Here is a 15,652-nt window from a genome sequence, read left to right on the forward strand (position 1 = left end):
GTTCTTCCTAATGTTTAGGTGGAATCTTCTTTCTTGTAGTTTGAATCCATTGCTCCGTGTCCGCTTCTCTGGAGCAGCAGAAAACAACCTTTCTCCCTCCTCTATGTGACATACTTTTATATATTTGAACATGGCCATCACATCACCCCTTAACCTATTCTTCTCCAGGCTAAACATACCCAGCTCCCTAAGCCTTTCCTCATAAGGCATCGTTTCCAGGCCTTTGGCCATTTTGGTTGCCCTCCTCTGGACACGTTCCAGCTTGTCAGTATCCTTCTTGAACTGTGGTGCCCAGAACTGGACACAGTACTCCAGAACTGCTATGTTGGCAGGAGCTGGGACAGAACAATGGGAGCTCACCCCGTCGTAGGGATTCGAGCCACTGACCTTCTGATCGGAAAGCCCAAGAGGCTCAGTGGTTTAGACCACAGCGCTACCCGCGCCCCAATAATAATACAGTCATACCTCGGTTTAAGTACGCTTTGGTTTGAGTACTTTCAGTTTAAGTACTCTGTGGACCCGTCTGGAACGGATTAATCCACTTTCCATTACTTTCAATGGGAAAGTTCACTTCAGGTTAAGTACAGACTTCTGGAACCAATTGTGTACTTAAACTGAGGTACAGTGGTGCCTCGCTTAACGAATGCCCTGCTTAACGAAATTTCCGCTTAACGAAAGGATTTTTTGAGCAGAGGTTGCCTCACTAGACGAATTTGTTTTATGAAAAATTCGTCTAGCGAATCGCAGTTTCCCATAGGAATGCATTGAAATTCAATTAATGCGTTCCTATGGGCAAAAAAAAAATTAGAAAAAAAATTCAATGCATTCCTATGGGATTCGCTAGACGAATTTTTCGTTATAAGAAAAGACCCGTGGAACGAATTAAATTCGTCTAGCGAGGCACCACTGTACCACTGTAATATGCCACCCATATCATATTTCTCAGTACCATATTATTTAAAAAGAGCCATTTGAAACCAAACGCCATTATGCAAAAGGCATCAAACGATGACAGCAGTCTAAAACCGGCAGTTAAACATAGTATAAAAAGCAAATACAGACAACCCAAGAAATCCAATTTGACTCCCCAAGTGTTTTTTTTTTTAAAAAAAAATGTCAACATTCAAATGTCACTATAAGCCAGGGTTGCTGGGCTCATTGTGGTTCACTGTGAATAAGCAACCTGTTGGTGCATAATGGCGTTATAGAAATATATGGCATCGCCACACCTGGAATGCTGTGTACAGTCCCCTCCCTCACTTCAAGGAGGACATTGCAGAGCCCCAACTGGCCAGCTCAAGGGCTATGGCTTCAACTCAATTGTACAATGATGCTGAAGCACTCGCAGTGGACCACCAGCTTCTGAGCCCCCAACCAGGATGGCTCACTGAACTTTGTTCACTAGCACTTGGTCTTCCATGTCTTCCCTCCCAGGTGAAGCCCCAAAGTAGGTGAGTTGGGACTTGCCACCCACTTACAACATGCCTCAAAATGTAGTGCTGCCTCTGAAAATCTGGATTTCCCCCCCTAGCACTAACCTAGCATACTTATTTCGTTCTGCAGGCTTTAAACCATATGAAACAGAAACTGTTGCACTTATCTGCTTGTACATGACCTACCACACACACTACGGAGCTAGTTAAAAGCTAAATGGTTATCGTATGAGAAGCCCTCAAAAAGATGCCTGGGAGAGAGAGAGAGACTTGCAGATTTCAGGAAACCACTGTGATGAAAATTGTAACGTGAAACAGTCCAATAACGATGGCCTTTTATTTGTCGACTACTGGAATAATAAGGGAAAAGACAATATAAGTCACTTTTCTTTTCTTTTTTAAAACGCTTTAAATCAGTGATTCCCACACTTTTTCAATTCACAGAGCACCTGGGACTTTGAGGTGCTCTCAGCAGGAAACTTCTTCTCCAGGATGTTGGCTGTCATCTTTGCCATCAATACGGGTGTTTAGCCTGAATGAACTAGAATTAAAAACTTTGAAGAGCTGATTACAGAAACATTGGGCTGTTGGCAATGATGGCACAACAACTCCCACAGGTGGAATTAGCTGAAACCTGGTCCGATGGATGGTTTTTATGTAAGAGATTGCAAGACAATTAAAAAATAAAATCCTAGCCACTAACTTAATCCCCCCCCCGTGAATTGGGAGAAGTCTACCGTTACTCCATTTCCCAGTTAATTGTGTTACCACATTCTGCAGCATCTGCAGCTTCTTAGCTGTTTTCAAAGACAGCCCCACAGACAATGTGTAGGACAGGTAACTGAAGTCAGGCTATCATCCCCATCTAGGTATTTTAACCACAGAAATGTAAGTTTGGGAACTACTGCTTTAAATGAACTTGTTTCTCAAACTATTGCCCTGATTGACTTGTGAATACACTTTATGGGTAACAGATTAACTCAAATATCCTCTCTGCCAGCCTTGTTTGTTTTCTCTTCTCCATCTGTTTTCCAATATTATATAATAGATTGAAACTTTGTTAATCTATCTTAAAATACTATTTAGGAAAGAAATAGGGATGTAAGCACAGGCCCATTTCCTTCACCTTACCTGAGAAAGGGAACTGCACCAGGTGAGGCAGAGGTTTCAGGTGCTGTGTTATCGTTTTAAAAATACAAGAGATCAAACCCACATTTTAATAACCACCGACAAATCCCCCTACACCAGGGGCCAGTTCACAGAAGAATCTGATACATCATTTCATTCAGCCACCTCTTTTGCCAACTGGTTTCCATACACACAGCAGCTGGAAAAGATCCTGCAGCACTCATGAGAATCAACGCCACCCGAAAGTGATCTGGGGACGCGCTGGATCAGACATCACTTCATTTTTATGACGGCAATCTTCGGAAAGGAAGTTGTATGTAAACAGCAGAAGCTGACCCAAATCTTAAGCAGACTAGCCACTGAAAGGTTATTTTGAATGGGTGCGTCTAAGCATAAGAAGCGGGGCAGAGCCACTATGCTAACTGTGTGACAAGTATGTTGCAGTTGCTTACTGGGAGGCAGATGGGAAGGTGCAAGGGAGCAGGGCTGGGGTGTGTGGTCAGCGCAGTGCAAATGCACTGGCAGGAGCACCATACTGACCCTGCTGGTGCGTTTGCAGCAGGCTGAGCTCTCTGCCTTTTCCCGCTCCCTGTAAGCAAATGCAACCCACCTGCCAAATATGGGACAGAAAGCCATGAATTTCTGAGCCTTTTTTGAAGACTCTCCCTTGCGGAGTGTTCCCTTAGCCTTCTCTCCTCTCTTCTCTCCTTGGGAGTCCTTTGGGCAGCCGCTGCTGGTCCCAAAGAGAGGTGCCATTTGCCTGCAGAGCTTATAGCCAGGGCTGCTGCAATAAACAGCTGTGCAAGCCTTTGGGAGGCAGAGATGTGAGCGGGCATCAGGGACAGAGCTGCCCGCAGCATCCCTGACCATCATTCAAGGCACCCCAGGGCGCCACCGGCACACTGGTTGAAAACCACTGCCACAGCACATCAACTCTTCCCAATCAGCCATGGCATCCACAGGATGATTTTGATGAGGCTTGTGTTCTGTCAGATTTGCCCGAGATACCAACCTGAGTTGGCACTTGTATGGGGGAAAAACCAAATGGAAGGGATGTACTGGCAAGCGGAAAGCATTTACTTGGAGAAGAGGCTTTTGAGATTCAGGTTGAACTTACTTCCAAGGAAATGGGTTTAGAATCGCTGCCCTCAGAATAAAGCCGAGGCAACAGAAGGCAGCAACAGTAAACAGTTTCGGTCTGAAGCACCAGAACTTACGACAAGCTGCAATCGTTTGTAAATGGAATAAAAATAACTCTCCCCCCCCCCCCCACGCTACGGAGAACACAATGGGTCACAGGCAGGCTTGAATTTTGCTGACATACAAAGTAGTACTTGGTCTTTGTGATTTAGCAGAAAAACCTACAGGCCCTTTCTGTGTGGGTAGGTATGCAATTATATTTCTACAGCACTGCGGGAAGAGGTTTAACAACCTAGCAGTTGTTATGCTCAAGATAATCGGGTGGGGTGTGCCGAGCGAGACAGAGAGTTGCTCATAGACTAAGAAATGGGTTCACAGAGGTTCTCGTATTTGAACTCTCCGTCATTCTGTCCTGTGGTATTCACTAGAGAACGCTATGACTAAGTGGTGTTATAAAGCACCTACCGTCTCATGCCCAGTGTTGCCAGGAATTCTAAGAAATCAAAATATCAGTGTTTTTGAAATCCCTGGTTAAAATCCAAGATAGCTTTGAAAGGTTCATCCCACCATCGGTGATTCCAAATGGCATCCAATTACATCCAAACATAAGACAAAAGACTGCACTTTGGACCCACTGTGCAAAAATTTGGCTGTGATACCTTAGCAGTTATTCAAATGCAAAGCAAGCAAACTTCTTTCCAAAATACGCAGAGAGAGATGCATGCAGAGAAGCAGCAGAACAAACAACAGGCAAAATCAGAAAGCAGGTAATTCAAAGTAATTTGTGCTGTAACTACACAAAACGGCAACTGAATAAAATGCAGATTTGTGTTGAAGTCCTCCAACTATAATGGATGTTATAATCTTATGTCCACTTACCTAGGAGTAAGGCGCTTTGAACTTATTGAGCCTTACTTCTGAGTAAACACATACAGGATTGCACTATTAGATGCTTTTTTTAAAAAAAGGAAATTACAGTGCATCAAAATAAGTCAACAAATTTAAATGAAAATTTCTTAAATTTGGCACATATGAACCTTTCCGGAGTAGGAGTTCTACAAAATGGTTGCTAACAAGGATAATGAATTTTAGGAGCCAAAAAGAGAGAAAAAGAGAGGGGGAAAGGTTCTAATTTTGGAATAACAGGATAGTAGAGTCTGACCTTTAGACCTTGAAAAGTCTATTAAAGTGCCACATTTTTCGCTCCATAAGATGCACTTTGTTTTCCTCCTAAAAAGTAAGGAGAAATATCTGTGTGTCTTATGGAGCGAATGTGTGGTCGATCGCTGGCTCCCTTTCCAGGCCCCGCCCCCTTGCCCAGGCCTCCATTGTTGAATGTTCTGCAGACGGAGGCTGTTTGTTGCCCCAACAACATGTGACCGGCTGATTAGATTATCTGTTTGGAAACTGTAGAAATGGCTCCCTTTCCTTTCCTAAAGAAGCTGCAGAACTGTGAGTTGAACCCCATAAAAACAGGATTTTTTTCCCTTTGCAAAGTAAGCTCAACAACTTCGAGCTGATCCTCAAAAAGCGGTTTTCCCCCTTCACAAAAGAAGCTGCACAACTTTGAGCTGATCCCCCCCAAAACGGGGCTTTCCCCCTTTCCTCCTCTAAAAACTAGGAGCGTCTTATGGTCAGGTGCATCTTATGGAGCGAAAAATACGGTAGCTTTCTTTCTGTTGGGCAGTTACCTTTACCTGCAATTGTGACAGCAGCCCATTCAGCACACCCCTTCACCCAGCACTGCCTATTACGATTCTCACACTATGCTACCAAAGTTAAAATGAAGCCCAGGCTCTCACTTTTGAAGGTTGCTGAATTTTAATCTCCTGGGAGTCAGATGCAGAGTCTGATTTGGTACCTCCGGAATTGGGCTTTTCCTTTTTTCGCTTCTGTTTCTTTTTCTTCTTTTTCGCTCCCAAGTCTCCTCCAGGACTTCTGTAAAAAAATAGAGAGTTGGAAAAAAGATGACCTGGTGTTGTTTTTAAAAAGCACGCACCCCTCCAAGAATGTACCAAAAGTAGCTCAGGGTGGTTCTGCTAGAGAATGAAAAATTAAATTAAACCTTGGAAGAGAAGCGTATTCATGCAGTCTCTGTATTTAAAAGTGGAGCTAAATTACATCATCACCCTCCCCAAAACAATTCCACCCCCCCAAAAAATGCACCCCCCACATAGAAGCACCTTCTTTGTAATTGGAATAAGAAGGACAATAATAAAATTTTATTTATACCCCGCCCTCCCCAGTGAGAGGCAGGCTCAGGGCACCTGACACCAACAAGATCACAACAAAACGTAAAAGAAAGAAAAACAATCTATTAAAATGCGGAATAAAATACAACCCAGATTTATTTATTTTTTAAAAAAATGCAGCCTCATTTTAAAATGGCCCAAATCAAAACCATAGGGGAGGAAAAATATAGTGAAACATAATAGAATGAGGTTCTTTGGGAAGAAAAAAATGTAACTCTGCTATCTGAATTGCACTGCATACACTCCCAGCATCCAGCAGAAAAGACAATATTTGAAAAATATTTTGATACCTGCATCCCTCACAGCCATCAATGATATCATTATTTTCTGTATCAAGTTTATGTAGCCTCGTCTGCACAGGACTATTTTTACCACACCTCCACAGAATCACGAAACTGTTTTGTGGTCATCAGCGTATAACCTAATTTTAAAATGTCAACCTAGGGGGGGAAATGTCTTCATTTAAATGTTCGTGTCACACCATGGAATGAGAGATTGCAGGCGTCCCCTCCCTTGAAGCTTGAGATCAAAAGGGATTGTGTGCTCAGTACCACAAAAGCAGGAGGTTCCAAATACAGCAAGGAATTTGACATGATCACATCTTTTAAGCAGCATTATTAGCTTGCAAACCTTTCTCTGCACATTGGTGCATGCAAAAAAAAATGGCACTGGAAACTGGAAAAGAAAATTTCCTGGTAGTTAACAACAAAAGGCTTTCAGTTGGCTGACTCCTGAAGTTAAGTACTCTGCGGACCCATATGGAACGGATTAATCCACTTTCCATTACTTTCAATGGGAAAGTTTGCTTCAGGTTAAGTACGCTTCAGGTTAGGTACAGACTTCTGGAACCAACTGTGTCCTTAAACTGAGGTAGCACTGTAGCTAGGCAAGCCTACTACAGTGGAACCTCGGTTTATGAACACCTCGGTATACGAATTTTCGGTTTACGAACGCCGCGGACCCATCTGGAACGGATTAATTCACTTCCCATTACTTTCAATGGGAAAGTTCGCTTCAGTTTATGAACGCTTCAGTTTATGAACAGACTTCCAGAACCAATTACACCCATGCTTCGGGTTAAGTACGCTTCAGGTTGAGTACTCCGCGGACCCGTCTGAAACGGATTAATCCACTTTCTATTACTTTCAATGGGAAAGTTCGCTTCAGTTTATGAACGCTTCAGTTTAAGTACTCCGCAGACCGTCTGGAAAAGATTAATCCACTTTCCATTACTTTCAATGGGAAATTTCGCTTCAGTTTATGAACGCTTCAGTTTATGAACAGACTTCCGGAACCAATTGTGTTCATAAACCGAGGTACCACTGTATCTGGTTCCTTGAAGAATTTATGATGGAGCCTATTAACCTAATCCTTCCCTGCAATCCTCTATCAGAGTGTTGCCTTCCAAATGTTGTTAGACTATAACTACCACCATCTCTTGAGTCATGTCTTCTCTGTAACACCCTCTGCTGTGAATTGGTTTCTTTTTGAGTCTTCATGTAGCCAGGGTGGTGCCCTTGAGATGTTGGTGGTCAAAGATGGAGTCTGGAGTCCAACGACATCTGGAGGCCAGTTTCCCATTCTGATTTTATGGTCCTCCCCTTAAAACCAGGATGGAGAGCCTGTGATGTTGTTGGGCTCAAACTCCCACCATCCTAGACCACTGCTGTGCTGACTGGCGCTGATGGAACTTGCATTTCTGCGGTATCCGGAGGGAACCAAATCTACCCTTACTTAATATTTCAAAAACCCTCAGCAGCAACTCAAAATATTCATACAATGAGCTCGTTCTTGCATCCAGTGTTAGAAACTCATATAAGCTAGGCGCCAAATGGCTCCTTAAACCAAGGTTACAGTCGCCAAAACGGAATGTCTAGTTGCCATTTTGGGGCCAGGCAGCTCTAAAGTCTTATTTTCCAAATGATGGACCAGCTGTGATTGATTCCCAGTTAAACATCTGGCTAGTTCAGGTGACAATCTTAAGTTAGGGTAAGAGCTTTAAGAACTTAAAGCAGAAAAAGGCACTTTTTCCAGGGATAGTCCACATATATATTGGCCTATTCCTACAGGATGTGGTATTTGCGTGTGAGACCAGTCCAGATCCAGTGATCTCCTGGCATGTACCTCCAGATGGTGGAGATGTCAGGCACCATCCTGGCACCCAGGCACCTTCTCAGGTGCAAAATATGCCTGGCTAATTTTGAATACTGCATATTGCTAAACGTGGTTTAATGCTACCTGCATAAGCAAAGCTCATGGTCCCTTTTGCTTTGCCTGCTTGTTCACTTGGCACTAAATCATGGTTAACATTAAATATGAACCAGCCCAATAATTTGTTCCTTTTCTGCATTTTGAGGAACGAGAGGCAATCAATTCCATTGAGCTTTTATTTACTGTATCCCATCCCTCATTAGTAATTGCTGATGTATTCCTGTCATTTGCTTATTTTCTGAGGATGCATCGCTATGCTCAACAAATTTCAACAAGTGAATGGTATGATTCACAGCCCCGTAACACTAGGCAATTGATGGAACAAGGCACCTTGCTATATGCATACTGTAGAAGTGACAGAATCAACAGCCAGGATCCAAAGGAGCTACAACATCAATTCCATGTGCCCATATAGTGGCTCTGGACTCCTACTGTGGCAAGTTGTCATCAAGCCCAGTGATTATGAACCTGCCTAATTCTCATCCTTGGGCACAGGTGCAGGGCCGTCTCAAGCAGGTCGGGTGCCCTGGCGCTGTGGTGCGGAAATTGCTCCGGCAGCGTGCGCCTGCTACCCAGTGCCCTGTGCCACCGAGACTACCCCTAGAGCCGGGCCTGCACAGGTGTGTAAGCGAGCTGGACCTAGAGAGTAGCATAGCACAACTTTTGCCAACCTGGTGCCACAGCTGATGAGTTGCAGTACAAAACATCTGGACAGCATCAGGCTGGCAATGGCTGACCTAACGGCATACAATTGTGTTGCACTTAAAGCAGGTCTGGGTTGGAGACTGCCCCAAACACCATGTAATCCACCCTGAGCATATAAACGCAATTAAAAAAGAAAAGCCAACTGAATCAGATTTGTTTTAAAATATTTGTGCAGTCGCCATAGGTGACAAGGAATTGCATACGAAGTCGTAAGGAGGCTAGCAGAGGAAAGATGGTACAATGTGTCTCTCTTCTGTGTCCAGCACAAAAACAAAGTGAACTGGGTTTTTTTTGGGGGGGGGAGGTTAGTAGCTTTTAACAACTTTACAAGGCAGACAAAGTGTTTGTAACTACTTCTGCTTGCAGCCTACTTGCACATTCATTTCAGCAGTGAAACTTTCACTCCAACCAATACATTTTTCACTTCTGTTTGCAGAGAGGAAAACGGGTTGAAAACCTGATTTGTCTTCATGACAAAAAGAAAGCAACAGCTATGCCATAGTCCCTTGCGTTTAATTAGGATGCGTGAACAAGGCTGCCTTTAAAAATTGTATCTGAAAAAGTGTGCATGCACATGAAAGCTCATACCAATAACAAACTTAGTTGGTCTCTAAGGTGCTACTGGAAGGATTTTTTTTTTACATAAAAAAATAAGAATGAATAGTATTTTAACCCAACCTAATTCTGATCAGGGGTACAAACATGAGTCTGGCCCTCAGAACTTTGCAAACCGATTATTTCAAACACCCCAGGGGAGAAACTGCCGGCAGCAATTTAATTCCAAACTAATGCTGATTTTAAAAACCAGACCCATAGAGAAGCAGGGGCATAGCCAGAGGCAACTCCAATAGTTACGGTAGAGTCAGCCTTCCTAGATGAGCTTTATAAATAAATTGAAAAGCAAGAATTTTTACAAGCCCTTACATACATACATGTATTGTCCGAGGGAATGTTCCCTCCAATTACTGTATTAGGTAAAGCTCCCTAACTTGGCTTTTATAGGCTTTTTAAAATTATTTTTCACCTAGCGAAACTGATCTGCAGTTTTGTTGATGTAAAAATTGCCTTTTTTTGCTGTCTTCCATCTGTCAAGGGCCTATGTGTATTACCTAAGGATGGAGACAAATCTAGGTAACAGTTGGATTTTGTATTTTCAGAACTGGGACGTTAACTATTGTATTTTTCTTCCCAATACAACTTGAAACCTGTAACACACCAAACAGAGCCTCTTCTGAATGTCTGCTACCTCCTCCCACATTCCGTCTTAAGACTGTGACTAAATGCATATTCTATCCACAGCTTCTGCATCAGCCAACTCCCCTCACAAGCATTTACCATTTCGCCTGGTGAACATGAAAGCTCGCACACCATTTTGTAATGTTTTGGTTGACCCAAGGAAGACATTGTCCTAATATGGATTTTGGAATACTGTCATTAGTTATTTGGATCACACCAATGGTCCAAAAGAACCACAGTTCAAATGTCGGTATGCTTCCACGGGTTGTTGACTGATTACCTGGAAGCAATTTTTCCTTACCATCAGCAACCAGGCTAGTGGCTATTTACAAGGCTACTCAGGACTAGATTGCCTGGCCTCTCTTACTACTGACATTGGGTTCCTTCATTGGAATGACCCCCATAGAAACCTCAGGTCAATAAGCTGTGCTGTCATCTACACACAGAGAAAATAGCCAAATACTTTGATTACAAGAAGAAGCTTTTGAGTGGGGCATTTTTAGAGTACCATACCTCAGTGTTAGAGCACATGTTTCACATCTAGAAGTTACTGGATTCAGTCCTCTACATCTTGATTTTCAAAGAACTGTTCCCTGTGGCAGCAGTCAATATTCAGCTAAGTGGATTTATGGCCTGACTCTGCATAAGGTAGCTTTATGTAGATGTCAGGCACTGTGGTGCAACCTCAGGATCCCAAGCCCATCCAGTTCCTTATTTGGATGGACTTCAGCTGACACAGGGGCCTTGTGCATTTCAGCTGATTTAACACAAAGGAGGGGCATTCAGTTTTAGCAACTGCATTTCAAGAAGATTGCAAAGCAAAGCAAAGCAGAGAAGATTCCATGAACAGAAAAGCTGGGGGGAACTTTGAAGAGATGTTTGGCACCGGGGTGGGGGTGGGTTGGGGGGAGAAGAGGACACATATTTTTTTAAATAGGAGGGCAGAACATTACCATCTTCCAAGGTTTAAGAATATACCTGAAAGAAGAGGGAACACACTGATTGCCCAGAACAGCCAAGTTTAAGGACACGAAGAGACTTCAATCTGGAACAAAGTGGTTTAGAATGGCCTAGCAAGACCAGCAACAAAATGTTGCAGTATGCAGTGCTCCTGTTCTGCATTACAGCCAGCTATGCCCCCCCCAAGCCAAATTTTTGAGTCCTTTTCCAAACAGTCAGTCTACATTCTGTATCCACAGAACATGCTCAGTCTTCCTTTGGGCTGTTTTAGGAGAGAGGTTGCTTAATTAAGTTTGTTCCTAAGAGTTTTTTCCTACCTTAGCATCCTGTCCATTCCATACACTTAAAGCAAATGGTGTTCTCCAAAGAATCCTGAGCACTGTAGTTTATCCCCCCAGAGAGCTACAATTCCAAGTACTCTTAGCAAACTACAGTTCCCAGGATCCTTTGGAGAAAGCCATGTGCTTTAAATGTATGGTGTGTTTGTGGCGTGGTCTTGAAAGTCTTGGGTTTTTCCTGAATCTGCTGATATCTCCTCCCCTCTTGTGTGTGTGGTGGGGGTTTGCCATTTGGGGGCTACATAAGCAGTGACACTCACAGCCTGCACGTCAAAGATGGAGGGAATGATTCCAAAATAATGTTTACCATGCGCATAAGGGGATTATCAGACAAGGATCCATCAATGTTAGTCTTGCTACTGCAACTTTGATGACTTCAAACATCTCTTTTGACTTTTGGCACTCTGAATAATGGGTCCCAATCACAAAGGGTTTATAAAGTCTGTTGGACAGATACTGTATAAGGAGAAACAAATTAACCTCTGCCGTAAGCTTTCCTATATGTTAGTACCAGAAATTCTGTGGAGCTGGTACCTATTTATACAACTGAATTTAGTACAATTTCTCCCCTTAGTATCCAAACTGGTGTCACTCTAATTAGTTCTTGTTATCTCAGCAGCACAGTGCAAATTGAATGATACAGCTGGAGTCTATGGAGAGCTGAAATTACCCTTTAAAGAGGATACACACAGCATACTTGTAAATGTTTGCAAAGACGGTGGTTACCTAGCAGGTCCCACGCTTTCAAGACACCAGTGAGCTTCAGAAATCCTTTAACCAAAATGAATAAGGAGCCTAGGGGAATCATCATCATCCATTACAGTTTTATTTATTTAACTAAATTTACAACAGTTCTATCTAATCCCCAAAGCTGTTTAAAGAATAAAAACAAAAAAAGGCATTACTGATGCCAAGAGGCAATCTTAAAACAGAACCAAAACCAAACAAGCAAGATAAAAAAAAGAAAAAAAGATCAATCCTCAAACCTGCCTCTCCACAGAAGCCAGGTGTACCTTTTGACCTGGCAACACCCAATGTCATGAGGTCCAGTGACTGGCAGGGGGGCTGTGGCTTGGCCAAAATGGGTCTGCCATGCCAAATGGGGAGGACTGGAAGCCGTAATGAGACCCATGAGCCAGAGGTTTCCTTGGTGTCCTAGGATATCCCTTCCAATTAACAGAGGCCTTGCTACCAAAGTGCTTGTGGAGCAAAAATATTCCTCCGTTGCCAAATGTTATGGGGCCAAATGCACTTCCCTGAAGCAAAGCATTCCACAGTTTGGGGGCAGATACTGAAAAGGCCCTGCTCCAAGTAGATGATGGTATTAACTTCCACAGAAGTTGGTATAATCTGAAGCAGGACTTCGCTGACAGATCTTCAAGTGGATGGGGAGAGTGTTGTGTGGGAAAATACACCGAGGACATTTTAGCAATAAATGTGAGAGTGACAAACATACTTGTAATCGGGGTGTACTAGATCTGGAGGTCACCAAGTGTCTACTCAGTGGGCATACCCCAAGTTTGTCTTGTATAAGCTATGCATTGGCCAGAAGGACTCAGAAGGCACCTGCTAAGATGATTCGATACACCTCTAAGCATCAACTAATACTTTTGCTTCTGCCACAACTTAACTTCTTCTTTCAACAGCAAAGCACGTTTATTCCCTTGGCAAACATTTTGCATCTGCTGAGCAACAAGACAATCTTGTTTTCCAGCCCTCCAGGTTTGTGTACTTGCCTTTAATTTTAGACAATTTATCTGAGTTATAAAAATCTGAATGCCTCTCTTTCAAACACTAGAAGCTTTTAAAATAAATAAATAAAGAGAAAGCAACATATTTGAGAAAAAGAAGGGGAAAGTGTAAGAAGTGGCTTTCCTTGAAGCCCATGAACCATAGTTCCCATTAGTGAGATACAGGGTTAAATAGTTTTGGCTTGCAAAAGGACTGTTCCTTTATGAAGTCAAACTGAAATGAGGTGTTTCCCACTGTACACTGGATGCAACTTGGGTCCAGTGGTTGGGCACATGCTGCCAAGTTCAGTAACAGCCTTTGCCAAAACACAGCTGAAAAAGACTCCTGTGTAAAACCCCAGAGCAGAGGTGGGGGACCTTTTTCAGTGGGCAAGTTTCTGCTCATTCACACAGCCCTCTCTATTCATCCAGACAGCAGGAAACATCAGCAAGGACACATTTATTATTATTATTATTATTATTATTATTATTATTATTATTATTATTCCACCATCCTTCATCTGAAGACACCTGAGCAGTTCACAACAGAAAAATACAAAATAAGAATACAACATATCAGCCAGGCCAAAAAAAACACGATCAAGGACACCACAAATCAGGACTGGTGAGGGGTGTGGCTAGAGAGGCCTGGGGAGAGTCCCAAGGGCCACACAGAGTGTTCTGGCTCCCAGGTCTGAGGTTCCTCATACCTGCCCTAGAGAGTCACTGCTTGTTACTTTTGGAAATGCTAAGCTAAGATGAACCAATGGTCTGACTCAGTACGAGGCATCTTCCTACGTCAGGCATCCCCTCAGCCCTCCAGAAGTTTTGGACTACAATTCCCATATTCCCCGACCACTGGTCCTGTTAGCTAGGGATCATGGGAGTTGTAGGCCAAAACATCTGGAGGGCCACAGTTTGGGGGTGCCTGTCCTACGTTCTAATGTCAATACCGCAAGATGCAGCGATGGCCACCCAATTGGACGGCTTTGTAAGTTCAGACGAATTTCTGGAGGATCAATGGCTACTAGCCATGACGGAGGCCATGGCCTTCCCTTTATAGCCAGAGGTAGTCTGCTTCTGAACACCAGATGCTGGAAACTGCAAGAGGGGAGAGTGCTCTTCTCCTGCTTGCAGATTTCGTACAGGCATCTATCAGGCTGGCCACTGTGAAAAGAGCATGCTGGGCTAGCTGGACCACTGATCTGATCCAGCGGGCTCTTCTTAGGCTCTTAAGTAGGGAAGCTCTGGCCTGCGGGCCAAATTAGACACAGCAGGAGTCCTAATTTGGCATGTGGGCCAGAGGTTGCCCACTTCCGCTTTAGTTGCTGCTTCTTGTGGCACCAATGTCAGAACATAAGAAGATGCACCAGCCATAACTATCTGCCCTACGTTTAGCATTGTGTATGAAGGGAGGGTTTGCAGGTGCCACCAGACAGCTCACTGGCAGTGCCTGCAAACCCCTGTGCCTTTGCACAGTTTGAAAGCAGCGCCAACGAGCTGACCAGTAACGCCTGCAGATCCCTGCGACTTTGCCAGCATAGCCTAATTTCCTTTGCCCAGGCTATTTGAACTCAAAGGGTTTGATCAGGAAGGTCAGGGTCTGGCTCACTCATGATCTAACACAGGTATGTCCAACAGGTAGATCGTGATCTACCAGTAGATCACTGGGTGTCTGCAGTAGATCACTGGCAGATCACTGGATCCCCCCCAAAGAAGCCCAAGAACTTTGGCTCCCCTAAAAAAAAGCTAAACATTTTAGCCCTGCAGCCCATAAAAAGCTCAACAACTTTGACCTGAACCCCACAAAAGGGGATAGATCACTGCCAGTTTTTAACTCTGCGGGTAGATCACAGTCTCTTGGGAGTTGGCCACTCCTGATCTAACAGATCAATCCTAAACAGGCAGATATGGTGGTACATCCTCTGTATAGAAGATAAGCTGCATCCTAACTGTGTTTCCTGCCCTTTCAAAGACCTCCTACCGTAGGTGCTGAATTTAGTGAAACCTGCATTTTTGGTGGTGCAAGTTACGCTATGCTCTGTGTAGCGAGACTAGGGAACAGAGGAAATTAGAAGGCAGCATAACTTCGTTTATCCCTCTACGTATCTCCAACTTGCCCCTTTCATACCCTTTAAATGCCCCTTTTTAGTCCTGGACCTGGCTTAACTTCCATGAGCTGTCCCTCAGCCAGCCTAAGCAGAAACATCAGGAAAACACCCCACAATTTATGCCAGCTTAAGTTCAGCCAATGGTAGGAGAAGGGACAAGATTATATTGCACATCCTAACCTCTCCCAACCTGCATACCTGGAAGGAAGGATTGCGTCCTAAGTCTGTCTATCAGATTCAGGAGAGTCTGCACAGCAACACAAGTTAGCACCCAACACATTCCTATGATTGGTAGTTACCAATCTGGGGAAAAAACTACTTTCCCCTCATTGATTTTTCCAGTTGGAACCAGACACTCAGCTTGCTGAATGTATATGTATGCCCCTAGCAGGTACATTTGGAAAAAGA

General features: G+C 43.6%; 1 protein-coding gene across 4 annotated transcripts in view; it reads right to left on the reverse strand.

The window, feature by feature from the left end:
- Positions 1 to 15,652, reverse strand: part of NMT2 (N-myristoyltransferase 2) — a 31,798-nt gene that overhangs the window by 14,807 nt on the left and 1,339 nt on the right. For 2 of the 4 annotated variants that reach the window (XM_035129571.2, XM_035129570.2), the window contains exon 2: positions 5,563 to 5,639. In XM_035129571.2, coding sequence (XP_034985462.2) covers positions 5,563 to 5,639 — 77 coding nt within the window. Of the gene's footprint in view, positions 1 to 5,503; positions 5,640 to 15,652 lie in introns of all 4 variants that reach the window. The other 2 variants (XM_035129569.2, XM_035129572.2) reach the window with 1 other exon arrangement.

Source organism: Zootoca vivipara, chromosome 12 (assembly GCF_963506605.1).
Source record: "Zootoca vivipara chromosome 12, rZooViv1.1, whole genome shotgun sequence".
Lineage (NCBI taxonomy): Eukaryota > Metazoa > Chordata > Lepidosauria > Squamata > Lacertidae > Zootoca > Zootoca vivipara.